The sequence below is a fragment of the Malania oleifera genome, chromosome 2 (assembly GCF_029873635.1).
Source record: "Malania oleifera isolate guangnan ecotype guangnan chromosome 2, ASM2987363v1, whole genome shotgun sequence".
Classification (NCBI taxonomy): domain Eukaryota; kingdom Viridiplantae; phylum Streptophyta; class Magnoliopsida; order Santalales; family Ximeniaceae; genus Malania; species Malania oleifera.
Genome location: NC_080418.1, coordinates 85,741,949 through 85,765,086, shown reverse-complemented (window position 1 = coordinate 85,765,086; position 23,138 = coordinate 85,741,949). Strand labels below are relative to the sequence as shown.

General features: G+C 35.4%; 1 protein-coding gene across 2 annotated transcripts in view; it reads left to right on the top strand.

Moving 5' to 3' along the window:
* Positions 1–23,138, top strand: part of LOC131149522 (callose synthase 7) — a 98,205-nt gene that overhangs the window by 32,357 nt on the left and 42,710 nt on the right. For both annotated transcript variants that reach the window (XM_058100042.1, XM_058100041.1), the window contains exons 10-14: positions 8,763–8,897; positions 8,986–9,062; positions 9,134–9,221; positions 15,600–15,722; positions 15,804–15,921. In XM_058100042.1, the coding sequence (XP_057956025.1) occupies positions 8,763–8,897; positions 8,986–9,062; positions 9,134–9,221; positions 15,600–15,722; positions 15,804–15,921 (541 nt within the window). The remainder of the gene's footprint in view (positions 1–8,762; positions 8,898–8,985; positions 9,063–9,133; positions 9,222–15,599; positions 15,723–15,803; positions 15,922–23,138) is intronic.

Below are 23,138 nucleotides of genomic sequence, written 5' to 3'. Positions count from 1 at the left end.
ACAGAATAATTTGTTGTGCACTGTTGAAGGCCAAATTCAAGTACTACAATACTAAATTGTCCAAACCATGCACTAGGGGACTACTTTAGAACATACAAAGATTTCTTGAGTTGACTCACTAAGCTTGACTCCCCATGAGCAATAAGCTGAGGTGGTTGCCCCGTATAGACCTTCTACAGATCATCATGTAAGAATGCATTCTTCACATCCAATGATCCAACTAATGCACAAGCCAATGACACAGTGCCTAAGGAGATGGACAAACCAATTGAGGCAAGTTTAGCAATTGGGAAGAATGTGTCCGAATAATACAAACAGTACAGCTGAGTATGTCTGTTAGAAACAAGGCAGGTCTTCAAATGGACCATAGAAACTTCACCATATAAAGAGGGACTTTCTTATTCAGAGTTTGTAAGGTTTTTTATCTTTCTTCTTTTTTTTGTTCTCTTTTCCTTATTTGAGGATTTCTTGTCCTCTCCTAGGTTGATTCTCTTTATTTTTTCCTTAATACGTTTTCTGTTATTGTAAAAAAAAAAATGATGGTTTAGCATATGTTTACCAAAAGCATGCAAAAGCAAAGCCATTCCATCTTCAAGCCCTTCTTACTAAAGCATATTTGTACCAGGATAGCAAGTGTTGTTTAGCAAGTATTGCTTTCTTTTCCTTTTGATGAACATGAATGCTAAATGGAGTGACTCATGAGCAGAATCCATAACTTTAATCTACATTTATTCACTAGGTTTTCCCGAAATAATGAAGATTACAAATGTTTTTAAACATGGAATTTCAATTATCCATAAATTCCATTCACATGGAATTTGTTCAGCTAGTATCTTATGGAAAATTTTATACATATCCCATTCAATTTGACAAAGCACCGACACAGTCCATTCCAATGTCATTTTTCAGCCTAGTCAATCACCGCAGAAAGCAGGAACCTTTGGAGGTTTAGGGCTTTTAGCCCAAGGGACCACCATCCCTTCTTACTGCTAAGTCTCACAGCGTTTTGAAGCACACATTCCATGCCTTACATCTCTGCAAAGCTTTGATATTTCAGCTTTCCACATGATAATAATCAGCATATATTTGCAACTTAAAATCAATCCACCAAATCAATGTATCAAGACTGTTTTTTTCCCATTTCTTTCCCTTATAATCCGAAATACGCTGAGCAAATTGCACAACTGAGTTCCAAGCATAGCATATAACAATAATCATTTCACAAATCAGATCAATTAAGTATAAAGCATGCCATCGTGATACTTAAAAGGTCCATTATTATTAGACTAATAAGGTTTTTACCAAGCTTAAGTCTGTTATCCAGTTGCTTTTATCCATATTTATTGCAAGGATTTAAATAACAGGGAGTTTTGCACTTATTTTCCATTAATTTTACTGCCACCTTAATTCCTAAGAAAATAAAATGATGATTTATGCTGATGTACTATGATTATTAATTTTTCCTAGCTTTGGGGATATTCCTGATTTTTATTTATTTATCCTTAATTTTTCTAAACTTTCTGCACAAATTTTCATTTAAAACTTTGAAGAAAATAAAAATTTAATTGATAAAACAGATAACAAAAAAATCCACCTTGATTAGAAGCTTTTCCTTATCACATACTTGAATTTCCCAATATATCAGAAATTTTCCTGAATTTTCTTGAAATTTCTGATTTTCTAAGCTATTAGAATGTGGGTCAACAATGTATTTCAAGCTTTGATATGCTACTGTCCACATGGCAGTCTGATTGCACGTTGAAAGGCAAATAAACAGTATAATATCCATTGTAGGGAATAAAATAATTTTTAACAAACAGATAATAAATGCATTGAACATGAATTAACCTAGGACCACCTGATAGTAGTGATGGCTCTTATACAATGATAGTTTGGCACTATAGACTTAAAACCTGAGTGGCTGTTTGGCATCATTTCAATTTTCAGTTTTCATCCCAATACAGTGAAGAAAAGGAGACGACATTTCATTTATCTGTGTTGCTGTTTTTTTTAAGCTATTCTGGTAGCAGCTGTAAATTGTTATGGTAACTTGTTACTATGGTACTTCAACCCAGAATTTACTGTTGTGAATTATATCATTGTGTCCAAATTTTTTAAAATAAAAAATTAAGTAAAGATGCCATACAACAACAACAACATGCCTTAAGTGCCACTATGTGGGATTGGCCACATGAATTCTTTTCCGCCAACTCACCCAATCGAGAGCATTTTTATTATTGGATTAAGAGTTATGAAATCCTTCCTCATTAGTCATTACCTCATTCCAAGTTATTTTAGGCCCATCCCTACCTCTTTTCATGGTAGAAACAATAACTAACTCACTCTTCATAAGTGTGCTACTAGGCCTGCGTTTCAAATGCCCAAAAGATCTAAGTCATCCCTCCCTTATCTTGTCTTCGATCAATGCTATGCCTAGATTATTGGGTTATATGCTCATTCCTTAATTTATCATTTAATGTTACACCACTCGTCCACCCTAATATTCATATTTCGGCAGCTTTTATTTTTTGTACATGTTTCTTAGTTGCCCAACATTCTGAACCATAAAGCACAGCTGGTCTTATAGCCGCCTTATAAAATTTTCCTTTTAATTTCAAGCATTTTGAACCATAACTGGTCTTATAGCCATCTTAATTCTATATATTACATCCTCTACAATTTCCTCTTCCGCTTACATAATAGATCCAAGATATTGAAATTTACAAGTGCTATTAATTTCTTCATTATCAAGTTTAATCTTCTCTCCATTACTACTGCTATTAATTTCTTCATTATCAAGTTTAATCTTCTCTCCATTACTCCTCCTTACATTACTAAAATTACATTTCATATATTCTATCTTATTCCTACTTATTGTAAAACTTTAGACTCTCAAGCGGTTTTTCAAAGATCTAACTTAGATTCCATTCCACTCCTTTCATTAATCAAGGCAATGTCATTTGCAAACAACATACACCAAGGGACCTTGTTTTAAATATTCTTAGTGAGTTTTCATCAATCACTAAAGTAAAATGATAAGGACTCAGAGTAGAACCTTACAACTATTGTGATTGGAAAATGTCTAGATTCCTGTTCTACAGTCCTAACAATAGTCATTACTCTATTATACATATCCTTAATGACCTGAGTAATCTACTGCATAACCCCTTTCCTAAGACTCACCAAAGAACTTCCTTAGGTACTCTTATCGTATGCTTTCTCTAGGTCAATAAAAACCATATACAAGTCCCTTTTTTTTCCTTATACTTTTCCATTAATCTTCTTAAAAGATAAATAGCTTCTCTTATTGACCTCCCAGGCATGAACCAAATTGATTCATTGAAACCCTCGTTTCTAATCTTATTCTATGTTCAATGACCATTTCCCATAGTTTCATCATATGACTCATTATCTTAATTCTATGATAGTTATTACAATTTTGAATATAGCTTTGTTTTTGTATAAAGGTATTAATGTGTTTTTCCTCCATTCCTCATTTTGGTTTTTATGATAATGTTAAATAGATTAGTTAACCATATACTTCCTTTATCCCCTAAACATTTTCAAACTTCAATTGCTATGTTATTTGGTCCTACAAATTTCCCTCTTGTCATCTTTTTTAAAGCCATCTTAACTTCAGGGACTCTAATTTTCAATCTCCTATTTTTACTCTTTTCCTCATTTTCACTTACAAGTTCAATCTTTTTTTTTGGTTTTCATTAAACAACTTATCAAAGTATCTCCGTTACCTCTCTTTTATGTCTTTTTCTTTAGTTAAGACATTATCATTCTAATCCTTTATGCATTTTACATTATCTAAATCTTTACATTTTTTTTCTCTAGCTCTAGCAAGTTTATAAACGCCTCTTACTCCTTCTAGTAGTCTATTGTATCTAGTTTGGTATGTAAAGTGTCATAAGTTTTATGTTTAGCTTCACTAATAGTCTTTTTTTTTTGGCATTTTTTTTTGCTTTTTTATAATTTTCGAGGTTTTCTATATTTCTACAACTTTACCATATTTTATACTAGTTTCTTTTTGTCTTAATGGCTTTTTGGACTTCTTGATCTCACCACTAACTTTCTTTACTACCTGAGTATCTTCCTTTGGACTCACATAAAATCTCTACTTCTATCTTTATCTGAGTTAGCCATCCTATTCCAAATAGTATTTGCATCTACCTTACCCCCTATTGTCCAATCACATTATTTGATCATTTTATTTTGAATTTCGCTATATTTTTCCCTTCAAGCTCCACCATCTAGTCCTCTTGTGTTGATTTATGTTATTCTTTCTCATCCATTTTTTAGTATGTATTATCTAATACTAGGACTTTACGTTATATTGCTAAACTTTCACCTAGGATAACTTTACATTCCTTACTAGATAGACAATCCCCCTTCCTAGTTAAGAAGAAATCTATTTGACTTTTATTTTGCCCATTCTTGAAAGTGGTTAAATGTTTTTCTCTTGTTATAAAACAAGTATTCAATATAACCAAATCGTAAAACATTGCAAAATCTAAAATTGTATCATTGACCTCGGTTTTATCTCCATATCCATGGCTTCCATGTATCCTCTCATAACCTATATTATCCTTTATAATTTGTCCATTCAAATAAGCTCCTATGAAAGTCTTTTTAGATGTTGGTATCCTTAGTAAAATACTGTGCATATCTTCCCAAAATTGTCTTTAAAGATTTCCTGCTAAGCCTTGGGGAGCATACTCACTAATGACATTTACTATCTCCAAGCATGGAGCTACCTTGAGTTTAATGATCCTATCCCCTATTGTTTTAACATTTACTACATTTTCTTTTTGGTCTTTGTCTATAATGACGCCCAAATTGTTTTTATGTTTCTCTTTTCCAGTGTACCAAAGCTTAAATCCTGATTTTTCAATTTCTCTAGCTTTCTCCCCTACCCATTTTGTTTCTTGAAGGCACATTAAGTTGTTTTCCTGCTAAACATTGTTTCCACTATTTCCATGCTTTTTCCCGTAAGTATCCCTATATTCCAACTTGCTAATGTAATCCTAGTTTTTTGTGCAAACCTCTTAACTTTTTCCTTTCTATACTGACTTGGTCTATTCCCTTGACCTTGGTGGATTTGGTAAGGATTCATGATACAAGGATTCAACAAGTTTTTTTTACATTGGCTGTTAGCTACCTAACACAACCCTGCTCTTTTATCTAGGCTTGGGATTTGTTGTGTGTACAAAGATAATTTACATTACAAAGACGAAGTGCAAGTTCGAGTGTTTTTTTTTTGGATGCAAACTTATTTGACATAGACAATAAAGTAAAAACTAAAGGCCCACACAACCTACTCTGAGCAGTTTAAACATAATTCAAAAACTAATCCATACTAAAAAGTCTTCTAAAATCCTACCTTGTGTTGAATTCACAATTTTCTAAAGCACACCCTATAACTAGTAGAAGCCACACAAACATCACAATGCACTTAAAAATCTAAAGCATGCAATTTTGGCATGTGAATCCAAGCTAGACTAAAATCAAAAACTCGTGCAATAGTAATTTTGAAAAATTTTGTAAAATCCAAGATTTGCCTCAAAATCTATTTGTCAATCCTAAAAATCGTAAACACAAAGTCTAAATGTAAATGTTAATCTTACAAATCGAAAACACAAAATCTACTCGACTAACCAACAATTGAGAACTTATCAATCAAAGAATACAAAAAGCGATGAGGGATTGCAAGAATTCTTTAATCCAAATTCAAGATTGGCGATGAAGTTGAATAGTGAATAGTGGTGATGTAGCCTCTCATCTGACGCACGCCACCTCACACCGCCATGGTCAGAGCTGCCATAAATGAAAGGTTAATGGTTGGTTAACTAAGGACTAACCTAGGTTTTCTTGGTGCTTATTGTGTAAATCCATCCACACATTTTTTTTTTAACCCTAAATCTCACTGAAATGGAGGTATGTGAAGAGTGCAATTTGGAACGATGAACCTGTCGGTATTGATTCTTTTTTGACACAATCTTGAGCGAAAATGCTCAATCTTGCCGATTCCTTTGTTTATATAAAGAAAAAACAGAGTTCAAAATATGGATAATCAACATATCTTTGTGGCTAAAGAAACAGTTTTTCCAAAGCTAGATCGTTATTTTCTTTACTTAAATCAAAATGAATGAGAAAAGAAAGGAAAGTTACAATTATGCAAAATTAGGGAGCTTCACAAAGCTTTTGTGAGGAGAAAATGCAGCTAGAGACGAGAATTCCCATATCAAAATGGAGTGTGTGCCCTACTATTTCCAAGAAATTTAGCCGAGAAATTTAGGAAGGTCTATGACAGCGATAACCTCTAATGTGCCAAAGAAAACGTAATTTGGTTCGTGCTCTTAAAACTAGGAAAACACTTTGCTTTCATGTTGAAAAGTGGTGCAGCTAAGAAGAAATGCCGTTGATTTGAGAAATATTTTCAGTGTTGTGCCTCCGATATATCACCAACGAAACATTTGTTTCAAGTTGTATGAATGGTGGGGGTTCCTAGAAATTACTTGCTGTCAATTGGTCAAATTTCTATTGGTCCAAATCCCTTGGAAGAATCTTGGATTGGTATTTTTGCAGAGACAAAATACAGGAGTCTCCGATTATCTCCTTGAAATAAAGATGCCATGCGAATTTTAAATAAAATTGAAGTATATTTAAAAAAATTCCTAAATATTTGAAATACAATAATGAAATTCATTCAAAAAAATATTTTCACCAACTTTCAACCTTCATATGCAACAGAGTTATTCATAGAGTAAGTAGTAAAGAGCATAGTTGTCAAATTGAGATTTGAATCGTGAATCGAAATTCCAATTTTGCAAATCGAGAATTGATTTGAATCGTAAGATTCAAATCAATTTCCAAAATCAATTCTAAATGACATGCATATCAATTGATATACAAACAACAAGCGAAATGGTAAAGTACATTTAAATTTTGAAAATAAGAAACCATATTTCAAGTGTATACTTTTCCTAAGCAAATGTAAACTAAGAGAAGAGTCGAAAAATATTAATAACAAATGAACTTTATGTTGTTTAAGGGAAGGAGTCAAGAAAAAATAATAAAGAATTGAACTTTTGGTGTTTATCAACAATTAAAAAAAGTAATATTTCATGTGGCAATGTCTAAAATTTCTATTTTAACTCAAATTTCGAAGCTTCAAAAGTATGGAAATTTCAACGGAAATTTCAATTTCGATATTAATTTGAAAAAATAATGGAAATCAGTAGTAAAGCATGAAATTCTTTTATGAAGCTTTAGAAATGATTAATAGACATAATATATTACAAGTAAATGCATCTATGCTGTGTATGAGGTGGAAAAGTTGTAATATGATACGTGTATCAAACATATTCGTAAGATAATGTACATTAAACATATTTTGTGAATCAGCTAATACAAATGAAATTCATAAATCTTTTAAAGATTATTTATTATACAAATAATGAAAATTTAGACATGAATGGTTAAATAAAATGTTGTTGTAAGTTTATTTTTTTCATATAATTTCAAAAGTACTTGTAATAATCTTTTGTTTTGATCAAAATAAATAAAATATATTAAGAGGGAAATTTCACTGCACTCCTAAATCTATCATTTGAATTCCAAGGAAATTTCATTGCATAGTTCAAATTTTGACAAGTCTCGCTAAAATTTCGAGATTTCGATAAATTTCAGATGATTCGTTGAGATTTTGACGAAATTATACAAGACAGAAATTGATTGCCATTTCGATTTCAAGAGTGATGGAAACGGGAAATTTTGACGGAAATTTTGATAATTTCGTGGAAATTTAAGACAATGATGATAATAAATGGTTTTGTGAAGGCAACATAAGATGTGAAGTTCTATTTTTTCTCTTTTTTACCTCAAAACTAACATAGACAAGAAATGGAAGGTAATCATGCAAAAACAAAAGCAACAGAAAAGAAAGAAATGTTGTTTTGGGGGTTTTAAACTAGTTGGGTTTGTCAGAATATGATAGGTCTAGATTGTGAATCGATAGGTTCAAATCGATTCATTAGATTCATGAGGCGAATTGATAGATTCGGCAACAATTCGGTAGTTTTTAGATTCGCTATTAGGTTTTGAATTGATTTTGGTGTGGAGTTGATATGAATTGTATGAATCAAATTGAGAATCAGAATATTCTAACTATGCTAAAGAGTGAGCTTTAAAATATAATAATTAAGTAAAATGACCATAATTATTTTCTGTTTTTGTATAATATCTTTTAGTGCGTATTCATATTCAATCATGTTCTTAGTTTGTTTCACTTTGGCAATATTAATCAAATAGGTTGGCAGATCTCTGCTTTTAGGGTTCATTTTCATAATTTTTTGTGGTGATACCAAGCAGTCCCTTAAGTTGTTTGGTTATGGGCCAACAATGTATTTTTTATTTTTTTTTCCTCTTATTTTTCTTGGATCATATAGAGATTGTGCCTATTATGGTTTAAATAGTTAGGCGTTCTCAACATCTTTGACTTATAAAATTTGACCATAAGAGTTTCAACTGCTGCCTGTTGACTTCTCTTCAGTATTGCTTCTTTTTATATTTAATTAGCTATCCTAAAAGAGAATAATAGAGGTGCTGTATGCAAGTATTATACCAAGGATTTGCAAATGGATCATGCTACACTGTTGATTTGAAGTAAATTTCATAAACCATATTGTCTTTTATTTGTCAACTTCTTCAAGATTGAAAATTAACTTCTATTTTTTTCTTTTAAATGCAATTAGATGGCAAATGAGATTAATGGCATTTTATATAGCAATGTCCATCCTGTTACTGGAAGCACATACCAAACAGGAACCCGTGGTGAAGAATATTTTCTGAGAGAAGTTGTAACCCCAATTTATGAAGTTCTGTACAAGGTAAGTATCACATCATTTGGCTACTCTTTATTTGTTTGGATTCATTACAAGCTTGTATCTCAGTGTTGATCTTTACCTGATGGAAAAGGAAGCTAAGCGAAACAAAGGAGGCAAAGCAAGCCATTCTGCATGGAGAAATTATGATGACCTAAATGAATATTTTTGGTGAGTATCTTGAATTTGTTCTTAGTTTCTGCAACAAATTATTGATATCTAAATGACCTTCTTTTCCTCAGGTCTAAAAAATGCTTTCGTTTAGGGTGGCCGATGGACACAAAATCAAATTTTTTTGTGCAGTCAGATGAGCGAAAGCCTGGAAATCAGGTTTTTGTCGTTCTACCTGTCTTTCTTTTTTGTTCATTCTCTGGCAAGAAACATGGAGATGACTGATTGTGAATTTGTTGTAGATGTCTGAACTTGTTGTATATTTTCCAATCAGCTTGCTTGAGTTGGCAGTGTGTTTATCAGTAGATATTTGGTTTGATAAAAATCTTGGTTTACATGAATTAGATTTATTAATGAGTTTATGTACATAGACAAGAGAGGATAGGGCAAAGTTATTATTCTGTTCCCCTGCCACTGCCATCCCACCACATATCCACACACAAAAAGTAAAAAGGTGAAGAATTGATTCATTGAAAATAAGGGAAGTTGCATTGAAGATGACAAGCTTGGAAATTGATGCTCAAGTTGAATATTGAAGAACTCAGACGGTATCTAAAATGACAGTCATGGACTTATGATGAAGAAATTAGCGTTGAATCTTCTTCAAAATTTATTCCAGTGATTCTGGTAGATATCTCTCCCTGCCAGTACTCATTGATATTATCAAGGATATTAAGCATTTGCTTACAACCACACTTGTGGCTGTCTTTTGACAGTATAAAACCTTGGTTTAATATTTATTGTTAACAATAATCATGACATGTATGGATAGATTTATTGACATGTCAACTGAAATTTGAATTACTTTTGTTGTCTTTGCCCGTATGTTTATGTCTTGAGGGTTTTCAGTTAGAACTCAAAACGAGGAAGTGAAAATGTGCAGTAACCAGCAATATTTAAGTGACCTAACGCCAGGTCTCTGTTCTTTTTGGAAGCATGAATCCAGTTCCCATATTTGTTGTTGTTATTGTTATTGTTAATTGTTATTTGGGCATTTAGCATTATTAGTATGTAGTGGAGTTAGTAAGTGTGAGTTAGTAAGGGTATTATGGTCATTGGTATTGTACTTGACATATACTATAAATAGAGGGAGAGACCTATCATTGAGCTTAGGTCTTCCATTTAACCTGTTATTCAACATGGTATCAGAGCAAGATCTGACCTAAACCCTAATTGCACGACCGCTGCTAATTCAAACCCTAAACATCATAATACCATGCAAACCTACTGCTGTAGAAGGATCATCTGCATCACCAAAGTCCAGGAGCAGGTTCAGGAGTTGCTGGAAAAGTCCTGGGTGCTGCTGTCCTCTTCAAAACCTTGAAAAATACCTCATATTTTGCAAAACTAACCACATAGCAAGCCACAGAACCTGCTGATCTGCCAGCCGGCGAAATTTCACAGCCAGAGGAGCCCTCACACGCTGCCACATGCCAGCCAGAAATGCCGACCCACACGCTAAGTTTTTTGAGCAGCCATTTTGCTCCTGTTTCCTCCCAAATGTCTTGAATCCTTCCCTACACCATAATACCAAGTTGTTTGTCATGTTTTTTTGTCCAAAGAAATCACCTTTTTAGTTGCTCATGTGCGGCATTCCAGGAATGATTGTTTGCTAATGCCTGAAGCTGTTGGTCAATGTTTATTGAGTTCGTCAAGGCCTGAAACAATGATATTGCTGTGTTCTTGATTCATTTTTATCTTGTTCATTGTGTGCTTGTGGTTTGCTTCGGTTGTCGAACGTTGTGTGTGGGGATGGTGCCCATGAATTCTAGGAGGATGGGGTTTGGTGTGTGTTTCTGATTTGCTACTGTATAGAGGCTGTTGGTACTGTTAGAGCTGTTTGTTGGTTTCTTGGGGCTGTGAGTAAGTTTTTTTTTTTTTGGGTGCTTTTGGAAGCCTTATGTTGGTTTAGTTGTGACTGATAAGTGGTGGGTCAGCTTATTCGTGGTTGATCCAATTGTTCTGGTGCCGTCTGCAGCATTTATACGTTGATTTTGTAGGGCTGTGGCAGTGCTATGTCCAGTTATCGGTGACTCATTTGTGGTTGAATCAGTTGTTGAGTTTGTGTTTGTTTCGGTTGGTCCAAAAGTTCACTTGTGGTTGTTTCAATTGGTCCAAAAGTTCACTTTCGGAATCCCAAGAGCATTTTGTTAGCCGCGTATTTCTGATTTGCTGCTGTATCGAGGTTATTTCTTTTTTTGGGATGGCATCCTCAAATCCCAAAAGTGTGTTTCCCTCATCTAGCATTTGTTCAGGTGAACACCATACTATAATTGTCTCGGAAGAAGAGTATTCAAGGTTCCTATAATATCAAGCATTCCAACAAGCATCTCATCAAGTTGCATCTTTTTATTAGAAGGGTAATCCTACAGTTTGTATGTCATTTGGTAGCTCTCCCACTGGTTCTTGGATTATTGAATCTGCTACTATTGACCATTTGACAAGTGTAACCAACTCTTTTCTGCCCTCTAGTATCCTAAAGATCTACTTCAAGTTACCGTTGTTGATGGGTCCACAGCTACAACTAAGGGGATAGGAACAGTAAATCCTACTTCCTCCATCTCTCTTTCTTCTGTATTGTACATTCCTAAGTCCCCTTTCAATCTCATGTCAGTGCACAAGCTTACAAAGGCACTAAATTGTTTTGTAACCTTCTTTCCTGATTCTAAGGTTATTTAGGATCTAAAGACAAGGAAGACAATTGACATAGGACGTGTGGCTCGTGGAGTTTAGTACTTCGGCTTGCTCTCTTCTCCTATTGCTTGTACAATTGCTACTACACCGCTTCAAATCCATGGTCGCCTTGGTCATCTATCCTTGAACAAATTGGAACAGTTAGTTCCTACCTTGATTTCTGTGTCTAGTCCTGGATGTGAGTCCTATTAGTTGAGAAAACATCATCATGTTCCCTTTGCTTCTCGGGTCAACAAGCGGGCAAATATTCCTTTCATGCTCGTCCATTCTGATGTTTGGGGTTTTCATCACATCACATTGAAATTGGGGTTTCAATACTTTGTTGCATTTGTCGATCACTACACCAAGATGACTTCGTTGTATTTAGTGAAAGATTGTTTTGAGTTGTTTAATATCTTTTGTGCCTTCTATTCTCAAATAAAGACTCAGATTGATAGGCCAGTCAAGATACTTCGTAGTGATAATTCTAAGGGGTACTTCCATACTACCTATATGACTAATTCTAGTATGATCCATTAGTCATTTTGTGCCCATACTCCACAACAAAATGAAGTTGCAAAATGGAAAAACAAACATATTCTTGAAGACTGTCGTACCTTATTGTATCAAATGAATGTCCCCAAAGTTTTTTTTTGAAGTGATGTCGTGCTCACTACTTTTCTCTCTCATTAATAAAATGTGATCGTCTGTCCTTGGTGGTAAAATCCATATTTAGTTATCTTCCCTAAGGCTCATTTGCTTTTCTTTCTTCCTCGTATATTTGGTTGTATGTCTTTTGTCCATTAGTTAACTTCAAGAACAGATAAATTGGATCCTCGTGCTATCAAATGTATATTTTCTGGAGTATTCCTATACTCAAAAAGGGATATCGATGTAATAGCCCCACTTTACATCTATTCTTTGTCTCTACTGATGTCACCTATTTCGAGTCTACACCATACTATTATGATCCCTTAAGTTTTGTTGACCTTAATAAGTCCCTTCGTTTTCTTTGCCTTCTAGATCCTAACCTAATATTTGTGCCCAATCCTCCCACATCTTTATCTAGTTTGAGTCCTTCTTGTTGCTTGGATTATCCCAATTTGTCAGTGACTCAAGGGAGGAGAGCCTCCTCTAGCTTCCACTTCTACGCCTTTAGTTCCCTTGTTAGATGTTCCTATTTCCCAAGTTGTTGATCCTTCCATTGCTATTCGAAAAGGTAAATGTAGTTGTACTTTTACCCAACATCTAGTCTCTAATTTTGTTCGTTATGATTTCTTGTCATCCTCATATTACTATTTTGTTAGTGCTTTGTCTTCTTTTGCTCCAATACTTTAAAAGGCGAGGCATTTTAACCCTTATGAGACAAAGCATAAGCCTTAAGGCGTTGAGGCATAAGGCTTTTGAGAATTTTGTTTTCAAATAAAAATGTGTAAATAAATTAAATATATTTAAAAATAAAGAAAAAATGAAAGGAAAAAAAAAACGAATATAACGTACAAAAAAACGAAATATAAGTTGCAAACTACTTGTTGGTAGTTCAAAAATTGCTAACTTGAATTAATTACGTAAATCAAGGCAAGAGACAGTTATAACTTAACAAAGTTCAAATTATTTTCAAGATCTAAGATTCAACTTTCTGTTTTTTTGGAATGGTTGGGATTCAAGAGTTTTAGAAATAAACTCATATTATGACATTCCTTTCATCTAAACATGGAGTTAAATTTTTCAAGCCGAATCTAACTTGAGAATCACACACCCAAAATGCGTAAGCCTCAATTAAAAAGGCATAGAAGGCGTGCTTTTGTGCAAATGTGTAAGCCTCAGCATGTAATACTTGAGCCTTTTTGGGATTTGGTATTTTAGACTGAGCCTCAAGGCATTTTGGCATGCCTTGATTGAGCCTTTTAAAACATTGTTTTGCTCTCCTAAATCTATTTCTGAAGCCTTGTCCCATTCTGGGCGGAGGTATGCAATGATTGAAGAGATGCATGCACTATAGGATACTGTTACTTGGGAGTTGGTACCTCTACCTCTTGATACATTTGTGGTTGGTTGTTGTTGGGTGTATACTATGAAGGTCAATTCAAATGGTTCCTTGGTTTGATTAAAGGCTCACCTTGTTGCTAAATGATGTATCAAGTGTATGGTTTGGATTATTTAGACACATTCTCTCTAGTCGCTAAACTTGCTTCATTACACTTGTTCATATCCTTAGCCACTACTTGTCATTAGCCTCTACATCAGTTTATGTGAAGAATGTTTTCCTACATGGTGATTTTCAAGAGGTCTATATGGAGCAACCACTTGGGTTTATTGCTCAGGGGCATTCAAACTTAGAGTGTCGGTTCAAGAAATCATTGTACAAATTAAAAATAGTCTTCGAGAGCATGGTTTGGTAGATTCAGTGTTGTTGTACTTGAGTTTGGCCTCCAACAATGTGCAGTAATCGCTTTGTATTTTATTATCATACTCGATCTGGCAGGATTTTGCTTATTGTGTATGTAGATGATATTGGGATTACTGGAGATGATGATCAAGGCATCTAGGATCTAAAGCTTTTCCTACAAACTAAGTTTCAGACAAAGGATTTGGGACTATTGAAGTACTTCTTGGGTGTAAAAGTATCAAGATCTCGTATAGGAACGGTCTTGTCATAGAGAAAGTATGTTCTTGATCTTTTAGATGAGACTAGGCTGTTGGGATCCAAACTTGTTGATACACCCATGGATCCCAGTAGGAAGTTAGAGCTAGATATGGGTGATTTGTTGCCTAAACCAAGACAATATTGGAGACTTGTGGAAAGTTGAATTATCTCACAATCACTCAACTAGATGTATCTTTCATAGCAAGTGTTTAAAAGTTAGTTTCTTGATTCTCTGAGAACAAGTCGCTGGGATGCAGTAATTCACATTTTGAGATAGCTCAAAGATTCACCAGGGAGAGGTCTCTTATATCAGAATTGGGGTCACACTCATATTCGGGGATATACAAATGCAGATTCAGTTGAGTAGCCTTTCGACCGAAGATCCACAATCGAGTACTGTATCTTTTTTGGTGGTAATTTGTTTTCTTGGAACAGTAAGAAAGAAATTGTGGTGACCAGGTCAAGTGTTGAGTCAGAGTATAGGGTTATGGCTCACACTACATATGACTTGTTTGGATGAAGACTTTTTTGGTTGAAGAACATGCTGGAAGAACTGGGTTTTCACTTTCTCAACCTATGGAGCTGATGTGTGATAATTGAGCTGCTATCCATATTGCCTCCAACCCGGTCTTCCATGAGTGGAAGAAGCACATTGAAGTTGATTGCCACTTTGTTATGGAGAAACTTGTACAAAAGCTTATTACAACCGAGTATGTGATGTCCGATTTCCAGCTTGTTGATTTATTCACTAATGCCTTGGGAGGTGCTCGGGTGAAATTCTTGTAACAATCTAGGAGCATATGATATATATGCTCCAACTTGAGGGGGAGTTTAAATGGTTATTTGGTCATTTAGCATTATCTATTAAAGAGTTATGTTAGTGAGGGTATGATGGTCATTGATATTGTACTTGACATATATTATGAGCAAAGGTAGAGGCCTATCATTGAGGTTAGGTCTCCCATTTCACCCAATTATTCAACAGTTGGGTTTGCGTTCTATTGATAAGAGAAACCTGGTTAATTATTATAGCACTTCACTATGTAAAGATTAATCCACAGTTGCATCCTTTATGGCATGTTGATGTTGATAAATTATTTCTCCCCTCTCTTCCCATTACAGCCTTCATGGTACAGCTGTGTGTGCGTGTGTGTGTGTGTGGTATCTCATATATATACTTATTAAAGGTTTGTACTGCATGACATTTGTATTTTCAGAGGACTGACCAAGCCATTGCTGGTAAGAGGATGCCCAAGACAAATTTTGTTGAAGTTCGTACATTTTGGCATCTTTTTAGAAGTTTTGACCGAATGTGGATATTCTTTATATTGGCTTTTCAGGTAATCATCTAGTCATAATCTGTGAATTTAGCATTGACCATTTTGTTGAAGTAACAGCATCCTTTTTTTGTTGCTTTTCAGGCTATGCTTATTGTTGCATGGAGTTCTTCTGGCTCTTTTACGGCTATTTTCAATGAGGATGTCTTTAAAAATGTCTTGAGCATTTTCATCACTTCTGCTTTTCTTAATTTTTTGCGAGGTACTTGCAGTCCTCTTAATTGTGTGTTTTTTTTATTTGTCACATCTGTTGGCGGCAAGTCTTGTCTACTCTAGAGAGATGGCCTCCTATTTTTATTGCTTATGTCATTGGAATGCTATTTTTGGTAATTATGAGGTGTGAGTGGGGCTATTCTTATCTTGCATGTCTTTTTATTATTGATATATAAGATGGCAGACCTGGAGCTATGCGTAAGGGTCCAGGAAACTGCTGCTATATTTTTTCTTACTTCTCTTCTTCTGTTATCCATCTCTAACTGTTAGATTACCACTTTATCTAAAAGCTTAAGCTGTTAGGTTGTGGGCCAACAATTTATATCAAGCTTTAACACTCCCCTGCACATGCAGCCCGAAGGCACGTGAAGAGATAAACACACGATAAATAACACCCACAATTGGGAACACAATAATTTTTTAAATATCACACAATATACGCGAGCAACAAGACTGGAACCCAGGACCTCCTGGTAACCAGCTCCGATACCATGTTAGATTACCACTTTACCTAGAAGCTTAAGTTGTTAGGTTATGGGCCAATAATGTATGTCAAGCTTTAACACTAACTTTAAAACATGGCATCAATTTCCAGTTGGATTTATCTGAATTGATTTTGGACACAGTTTTTTCTTCTCCTTTTCTCATCTTTCCCTAATTGGTTCTCAAATATGATTGTTTGGTTGGCTTAAGAGTCATTTAGGGACACAACTCTTCTTCATTAGGCTGTGCAGCATGCTTGGTTGGATGCAGTGTGTACTCATGGTAGTATTCTGATATGAAATCAGTTGCATCCTAGTTCTGGTGTACTGCTGTTGTTTCAATGTTCCACTGGCTGGTTGCAGCATGATAATGTTGTTTTGATGCTGCTTGTGTTCGTGATTGATTGCTTGCAATATTTTATCAGTTTCTGGTTGTTTTTATTGATGTTTGATTACTGTATTTCCTGTTCTTACCTGCACAGGCTTCTAGTTGCTGCAAGCCATTATGCCTGTGTCTGCTGCCAGGTTGTTTATTAAGTATCTGCAGTACTTTGTTGTGGTCTGTCTGTTTTGTGTGGTGAAATGATTCCTCCTAGAGTATTATAACTTTCAGTTTGGTGGTCATACCTGCATCTTGAAGTTCTGGAACTTTTGAGGTCTGAAGTGCTGTTCTGTACTAGTGTGTGCTGCCTGATTCAGCATTGTCGCTCTGTTCTTTTTGATACTGGTGTGGGCTGGTTGTGTTGTATTATGGGTAGCTCTTATTGCAGCTACAGAGAGTGCATCTGCGGATACAGTAATCACAACCATCAAATTGCTAGGATTCTCTAACTACTTGTTGTCTCAAGCAGTGCATGTGTAAATTAATGCAAAAAAGGGAAGTCCAAGTATTTGCTGCATTCTCCTTTGTCTTCAGGTTCCAAAGATTATGAAGATTGGATGAAGGAGAATGACTTGTGTGGTTATGGAATAGCATGGAGCATGGATGGCTGCAAATGTGATGTTTCATAGAACTATGGTCTTAAATTTCCACGAAATTGTCGAAATTTCCGTTGAAATTTCCGGTTTCTGTCACCCTCAAAATCGAAATGGTAGTCGATTTTCGTCTTGCATAATTTCCATCGAAATCTCAACAAATCATCCCAAAATTTATTGAAATCTTGAAATTTCAGTGAAACTTGTCGAAATTTTAATTATACAATGAAATTTCCTTGGAATTCAAATAAAATATTTAGGAGTGAAGTGAAATTTCTATTTTAATTTAATTTTATTTATTTTTTCGAAACAAAATATTATTACAAATGCTTTTGAAATTATATGAAAAAATAAACTTACAGGCTACAACAACATTTTTATTTAATCATTTATGTCTAAATTATAATTATTTGTATAATAAATAATATTTAAATGATTTATAAATTTTAGTTGTATGAGCTAAATATGTTTACAGTACATTATCTTACAAAATGTTTGATACACATACTATATTACAACTTTTCCGCCTCATACACAACATAGATGTATTCAACTTATAATATATTAGTCGTAAAACTTACATTATTATGCTTGTTAACCATTTCTAAAGTTTCACAAAGAATTCCATGCTTTACTACTGATTTTCGTTATTTTTTCAAATCGAAATCGAAATCGAAATCGAAATTTCTGTACTTTTAGAGCTTCGAAATTTGAGTCGAAATCGAAATTTAAGACCTTGCATAGAACAGCCAAGGCTAGGTGAGGGGTTGGTTTGTATTTGAGGGTACTAGTTTACGAGTTTTAGGGATTTTCGTTCATTCGTTGGGCGAAGTGGTGGGAAGAGGGGTTTTCATGGGAGAGTTGGGTTTGTTAATTTTAAACCAGTTGGGAAATCAGTTCCTGATTTTTACTGTAATATGTCTAGTGTTATTGGGCCTAACGAAGTTGAGAAAGGGGATGTGGTAAACAATAGGTCTTCATCTCTATTTATAACATATCTCACAGACACGCAGCCACCTCATGACTCTGAAGAAGCCCTAGCTTCTACGTGTGGTCACCATGCAATCATCATTGCCGCATGCTGCTGGTGGCTTCTGCGATGCTGCTGCACCTCCTCTGGCTACCACTTGCTGTCACTGAAACACATGTCCTAATGGAGAAACCTGGTTATCTCTGCTGGAACTCTTGCCAACAGGAGCATCTGCAGAGTTTTGAAAGGACATTTTTTTAACTTAGCGCAAGAAGTGAGCGTCTTTAGAGCCCTACCCACTGAACTAGTACTTGCCCAGATCTCACTGATTAAAGCCACTCTGAGTATTTGCCACTTCAACGCCCTAGCCTTCCGGACCTCCCAGCTTTGTTCAATTGTTCTTTGAGGCTTTGAGTCTTCGTCTTCGAGATGCAAGATACTTTCAGTTTTCTAAACAACATGGGCCTCTCTTTTTCTCATGAAATAACTCTCTCAAGTTTGCACGAATAGGACCACAGTTGTGTTAGCAGGAGGCAATGTTAAAGTGCTTGGTGCAGATTGAAGGAAAATCCTTCAATTTGAGATTGGATGGAGGGGGAGACCCCTTATTGTGTGTGTTCGAGAACATCTCTTCAAATAGGTGGGTTGAATTCACGACAGAGGCACTTTCCTAGCTTGTTGATGGTTTATCAACTTTCATTTGGCTGGGTAGGGGCTCCAGAAAAATTAGTGAGCGAAATCTTCACTGCTGGATGGCAATTAGGCGGACGAGGGTAGGGAATTTTTTTGTAGTTGGGGCTGAGAGAGATAAGAATTTTTCAGTGTTCATTCCTGGATGCATAAAAGGAATTGGATGGAAAAAGCTTTGCTAATGAGCTCTGTGAATTCACGAGGGAAATTCGTCATGATTTTGAAGGAGAAGGTGTTGCAAGCACAGCTCCCACATAGTGGAGTCAGGTGGTGATGGATTGAAAGAAAGACGAAGGTTGCTCAACTCCTCTACAATAAAAAAATTTGGGTTTTCGGTGCGGGAGTGACATGCAATTGAAGGAATTGGGTGTGCTGTTATCAGATGACAGCACCTCTTGATCGGAGGAGAATGCCCATAAGGTGTAGGGATCTAGGGGTCCAGTTGTCACTGCTAGTCGTGTAGAGGTCGCTAGGGTTACGATCCAGGATGATGAGGTTATGAAGTCTAGGCTGGGTCATTTGAATCGTATTGGATTTGGGCAGAGTATGTGGAAAAGGTGGTTATTATTTTTAACAAAGTGAGGCCACCTAATAAAACAGGACCAATGTTTGGACAAGAATGTTATGGGCCTTTCGTTGGATTCAAAAGAAGGCTCCTCCCATTAGGGGCTTTCACAGATGGGCCTCCTCTCTAAGAAGGCCTAGTGCAAGGATATGGGCAATCAGACCCTTCCCCTATCCGACCATGCTACTGAACAATAGGTCCACTATCCTAGCCAAAATTCAATGAAGCTAGATATGGTAGAGGTGGGTATTCAGGTAGATGCTAGTGAATCCAAAATCCTTCTCCAAAACTCTCCAATACAAGCCTAGACTAGATCAACATTCGGAGCGTAATCAAGATGACTTTAACTTGGTTTCAAAGACAGTTCGTGACGAAAATGATGATAATAATAGACGTGTCAGATTGGCTGTTGATTCTGGTTTTGCAGAGGGATTAGGGGTTGGTGTCTTTAGGAACAATAAAAAAGAAGAAGCTGGATTGGGTAGGAAACCATCTTCATGATGTTTTAGGTTTCAACTTTGAAAAATTTGAACAATAAAAAAGAAGAAGCTGGATTGGGTAGGAAACTATCTTCATGAAGTTTTAGTTTTCAACTTTGAAAAATTTAAGAGTTCTGAGGTGTATGCTCATTAGAAGGCTGCTTTGATGGGTGTGGAAATGAGGAAATTATGTGAAGCAAAGAGAGAGCATTCTAGTGAGATAAGGCCAAAGATATAAGGAGAGATTTCGAAGGAGAATTGAGTATCATGGAAGATACACTTGCTAAGCTGAAGGATATAAAGTGATGGAGTTAGCAGTGGAAAGGAGCTTAAGAAATGGGGAAATTTTTCAGATAATGATAGTGATGACATCAACGAGTTTCATTGTGATGGGGGTTTGCTGTTGGATGAGATTCTAGAACAATATGGATATGTTTCTGATTCCTGTGATGTTCTCAGGAATCTATCATATGTGTATCTTGCTTCGTTGGAAGAATTGGAGGGGGTTCCTATTTTGGAATCAATGGGTTGGACAATAATCTGAAGTGCAAGGATGTTATTTAACCTACACCAGTGGAGGAGATTTCTAGGAAGGATTTAGAAGCCCAAGCTATAATGGATAAACTGAATTTAAAAATGTGTGATGTTGGTGTAATTGAAGTGCGCTTTGATGGGGGTAAGTTTAAAGAGAAGGGTCAAATAGAGCTAGCAAATTTGAGGTGCTTAGTGAACTACCACGAAAAGGGATTGAAAAGCAGTTTTCTTGGTTAATTATTCTATTTGTTTTTTTTTAGTTTTATTTTAATTTTGTTTTTATTTATTATTTTTTCGAGTGGAATTCTTGTCCCCTTAGGTTGTAACTTCTCTTTCTCAATCTAATATACCTTCTTTTATTATCTATCCCCCCCCCCCCCCACCCCCAAAAAAAAAAAAAGAACAGCCAAGGCTGCACTGGATGATCTTTGTGAAAACTTCTCACAACGTGAAAATCAAATTCATGTTTTTGACCTGTATGAGAAGGTTTTTTCAAATCTAGCCAAGAAGGTGGATCCATGAGTATTATAGCACACTTTAAAGGTTATGTGGAAGGAACTTAGTATCTATCAACCAATTAGTTCCAACGTTGAGATGATTTAAGGGCCATGGCCATAGCTCTTGGCTTCCAAGTTTCTATTTAAGTTGAGTCTAGAGCTTCAACCCATCTTTATGGTCAAATCATTGTGCCAATTCCACACCATCCATGGATGAAGCATATGCTAGAATCAAATGATCACCAAGAATGACTTTTTTTTTTTTTTTCTCAAGCTTCTTCCTATAATAGTTCACCCATGGTTAGCACTACCTTTAACAAGTGTTGAGGACAAGGACAAGGTTTGGATGGCACTCATGCAGAGGTAGCATATCAGGACAAGGAGTTGATTGTGACAATTCTCACCTTTGTAGACTTTGTTGCTAGAAGAATTATACTATTGATCCTTGTTAAGACCTCCATTGGAAATATAGTTGGGCAAATAAATTTTTGTCAAGGCTGATTCTAGTTTTGACACTTAAAGCACACCTACCACTCCACTATAGTCAAGTACATCATCTGCCATATCCTAACAATAGTATAGCAACCTTGTCAGAATGGTGCAACAACTCAAATTCAGTCTTTTACAAGTGCTACCGTGGTTGTTTCGGTACAACCAGACATCTTGGCTCTTCATCTTTACCATGGGTTATTAATTCTTGTTCCTCCTCTAATATGAAATGTAGCTCTACTTTATTTCACATCTTGAAATCCGCTGTTTTACACTCTATTGTTGCTTTTTCTAATGGTTTGATTACCCCAGTTTTTGGTTGTCACAATATTCTTTCGTCTCCTTATATTCCTCTTTTCCTTTGTGTTATGTGTGCTTACATTTCCATTGAACCTATTATCACTTAATCAATTAACTAAATCTTATAATTGTTTCCTGACCTTCATTCCTTCTCAATTATGTTATTTAGGATCTCTACACAAAGAAGAGGATTGGTAGAGGGATTGAGAAGGATCGTTTGTACTATTTCGACGGTGGCAAAACTAGTTCTTGTCATACGGCTTCAATTTCTAATTGTGCTATTTCTTTGATTAAAGGGATGCTTGTTTGGGTCATTCATCTCTTCAAAATCTATCGCATGTTCAAGTCTATTTCTTGTTTTGAATGTTTAGCATGTCAATTAGGAAAGCATGCTAGGACATTTTTTCTGCCTAGAGCCGAGTCTAATAGTAAATCGTTGTTTTCTCTTATTCATTTTGATATTTGGGGTCTGTGTAGAGTTAAAAATTTGATTCGTCATAAATATTTTGTGTCCTTTGCACATTATTTTTGCATATGGCCGAGATATATGTGTTAAATGTGTTTACTCAATTCTAGAAAAAAAATAGAACTAAGTTTGCATTGGTATTCAAAATTTTCAATTTGATGGTGCATTCGAATTTGTTTTCAAAATGAGATTTGGTATTTTTTTCTTGGCCAAAGGGATTATTCACCAAACCTCATGTGCGTATACACCTTAGCAAAATGGTGTATCTAAACGGAAGAATTGACATTTAATTGACCTAGCACCGTCTCTACTATTTCATATGCATGTTCTGAAAACCCTTTGTATTAACAGCATGCCCTTCAGTACTCTAGGGGGACAAATCCCCTTCTTATGTACCCTGAAAGATCCATGTTCTTTATTGTGCCTCGTATCTTTGGGTGTACATGTTTTGTTCATGTTTGACATATCAGTTAGGACAAGTTCTTTCCTCGTCCTGCTAAATCTGTCTTTATTTGGTACCAAAGAACTCATAAAGGATATAGATGTTATTTGTTAGTAGAATTGACAGCTACATGTGATGTAATTGACAGCTACATGTGTTGTATGTTGGCAGAATTTGTTTAGGATGTAAATAATGTAGAAATCCCCAGTGTGAACGATGGCCACAGTTGGTGAATGACGACCACCTACCATGAGATCTTGCCACAAGTTAGAGGCTATAAATTGATACCCCCAACGGAATCTAAAAGGCACATTTCA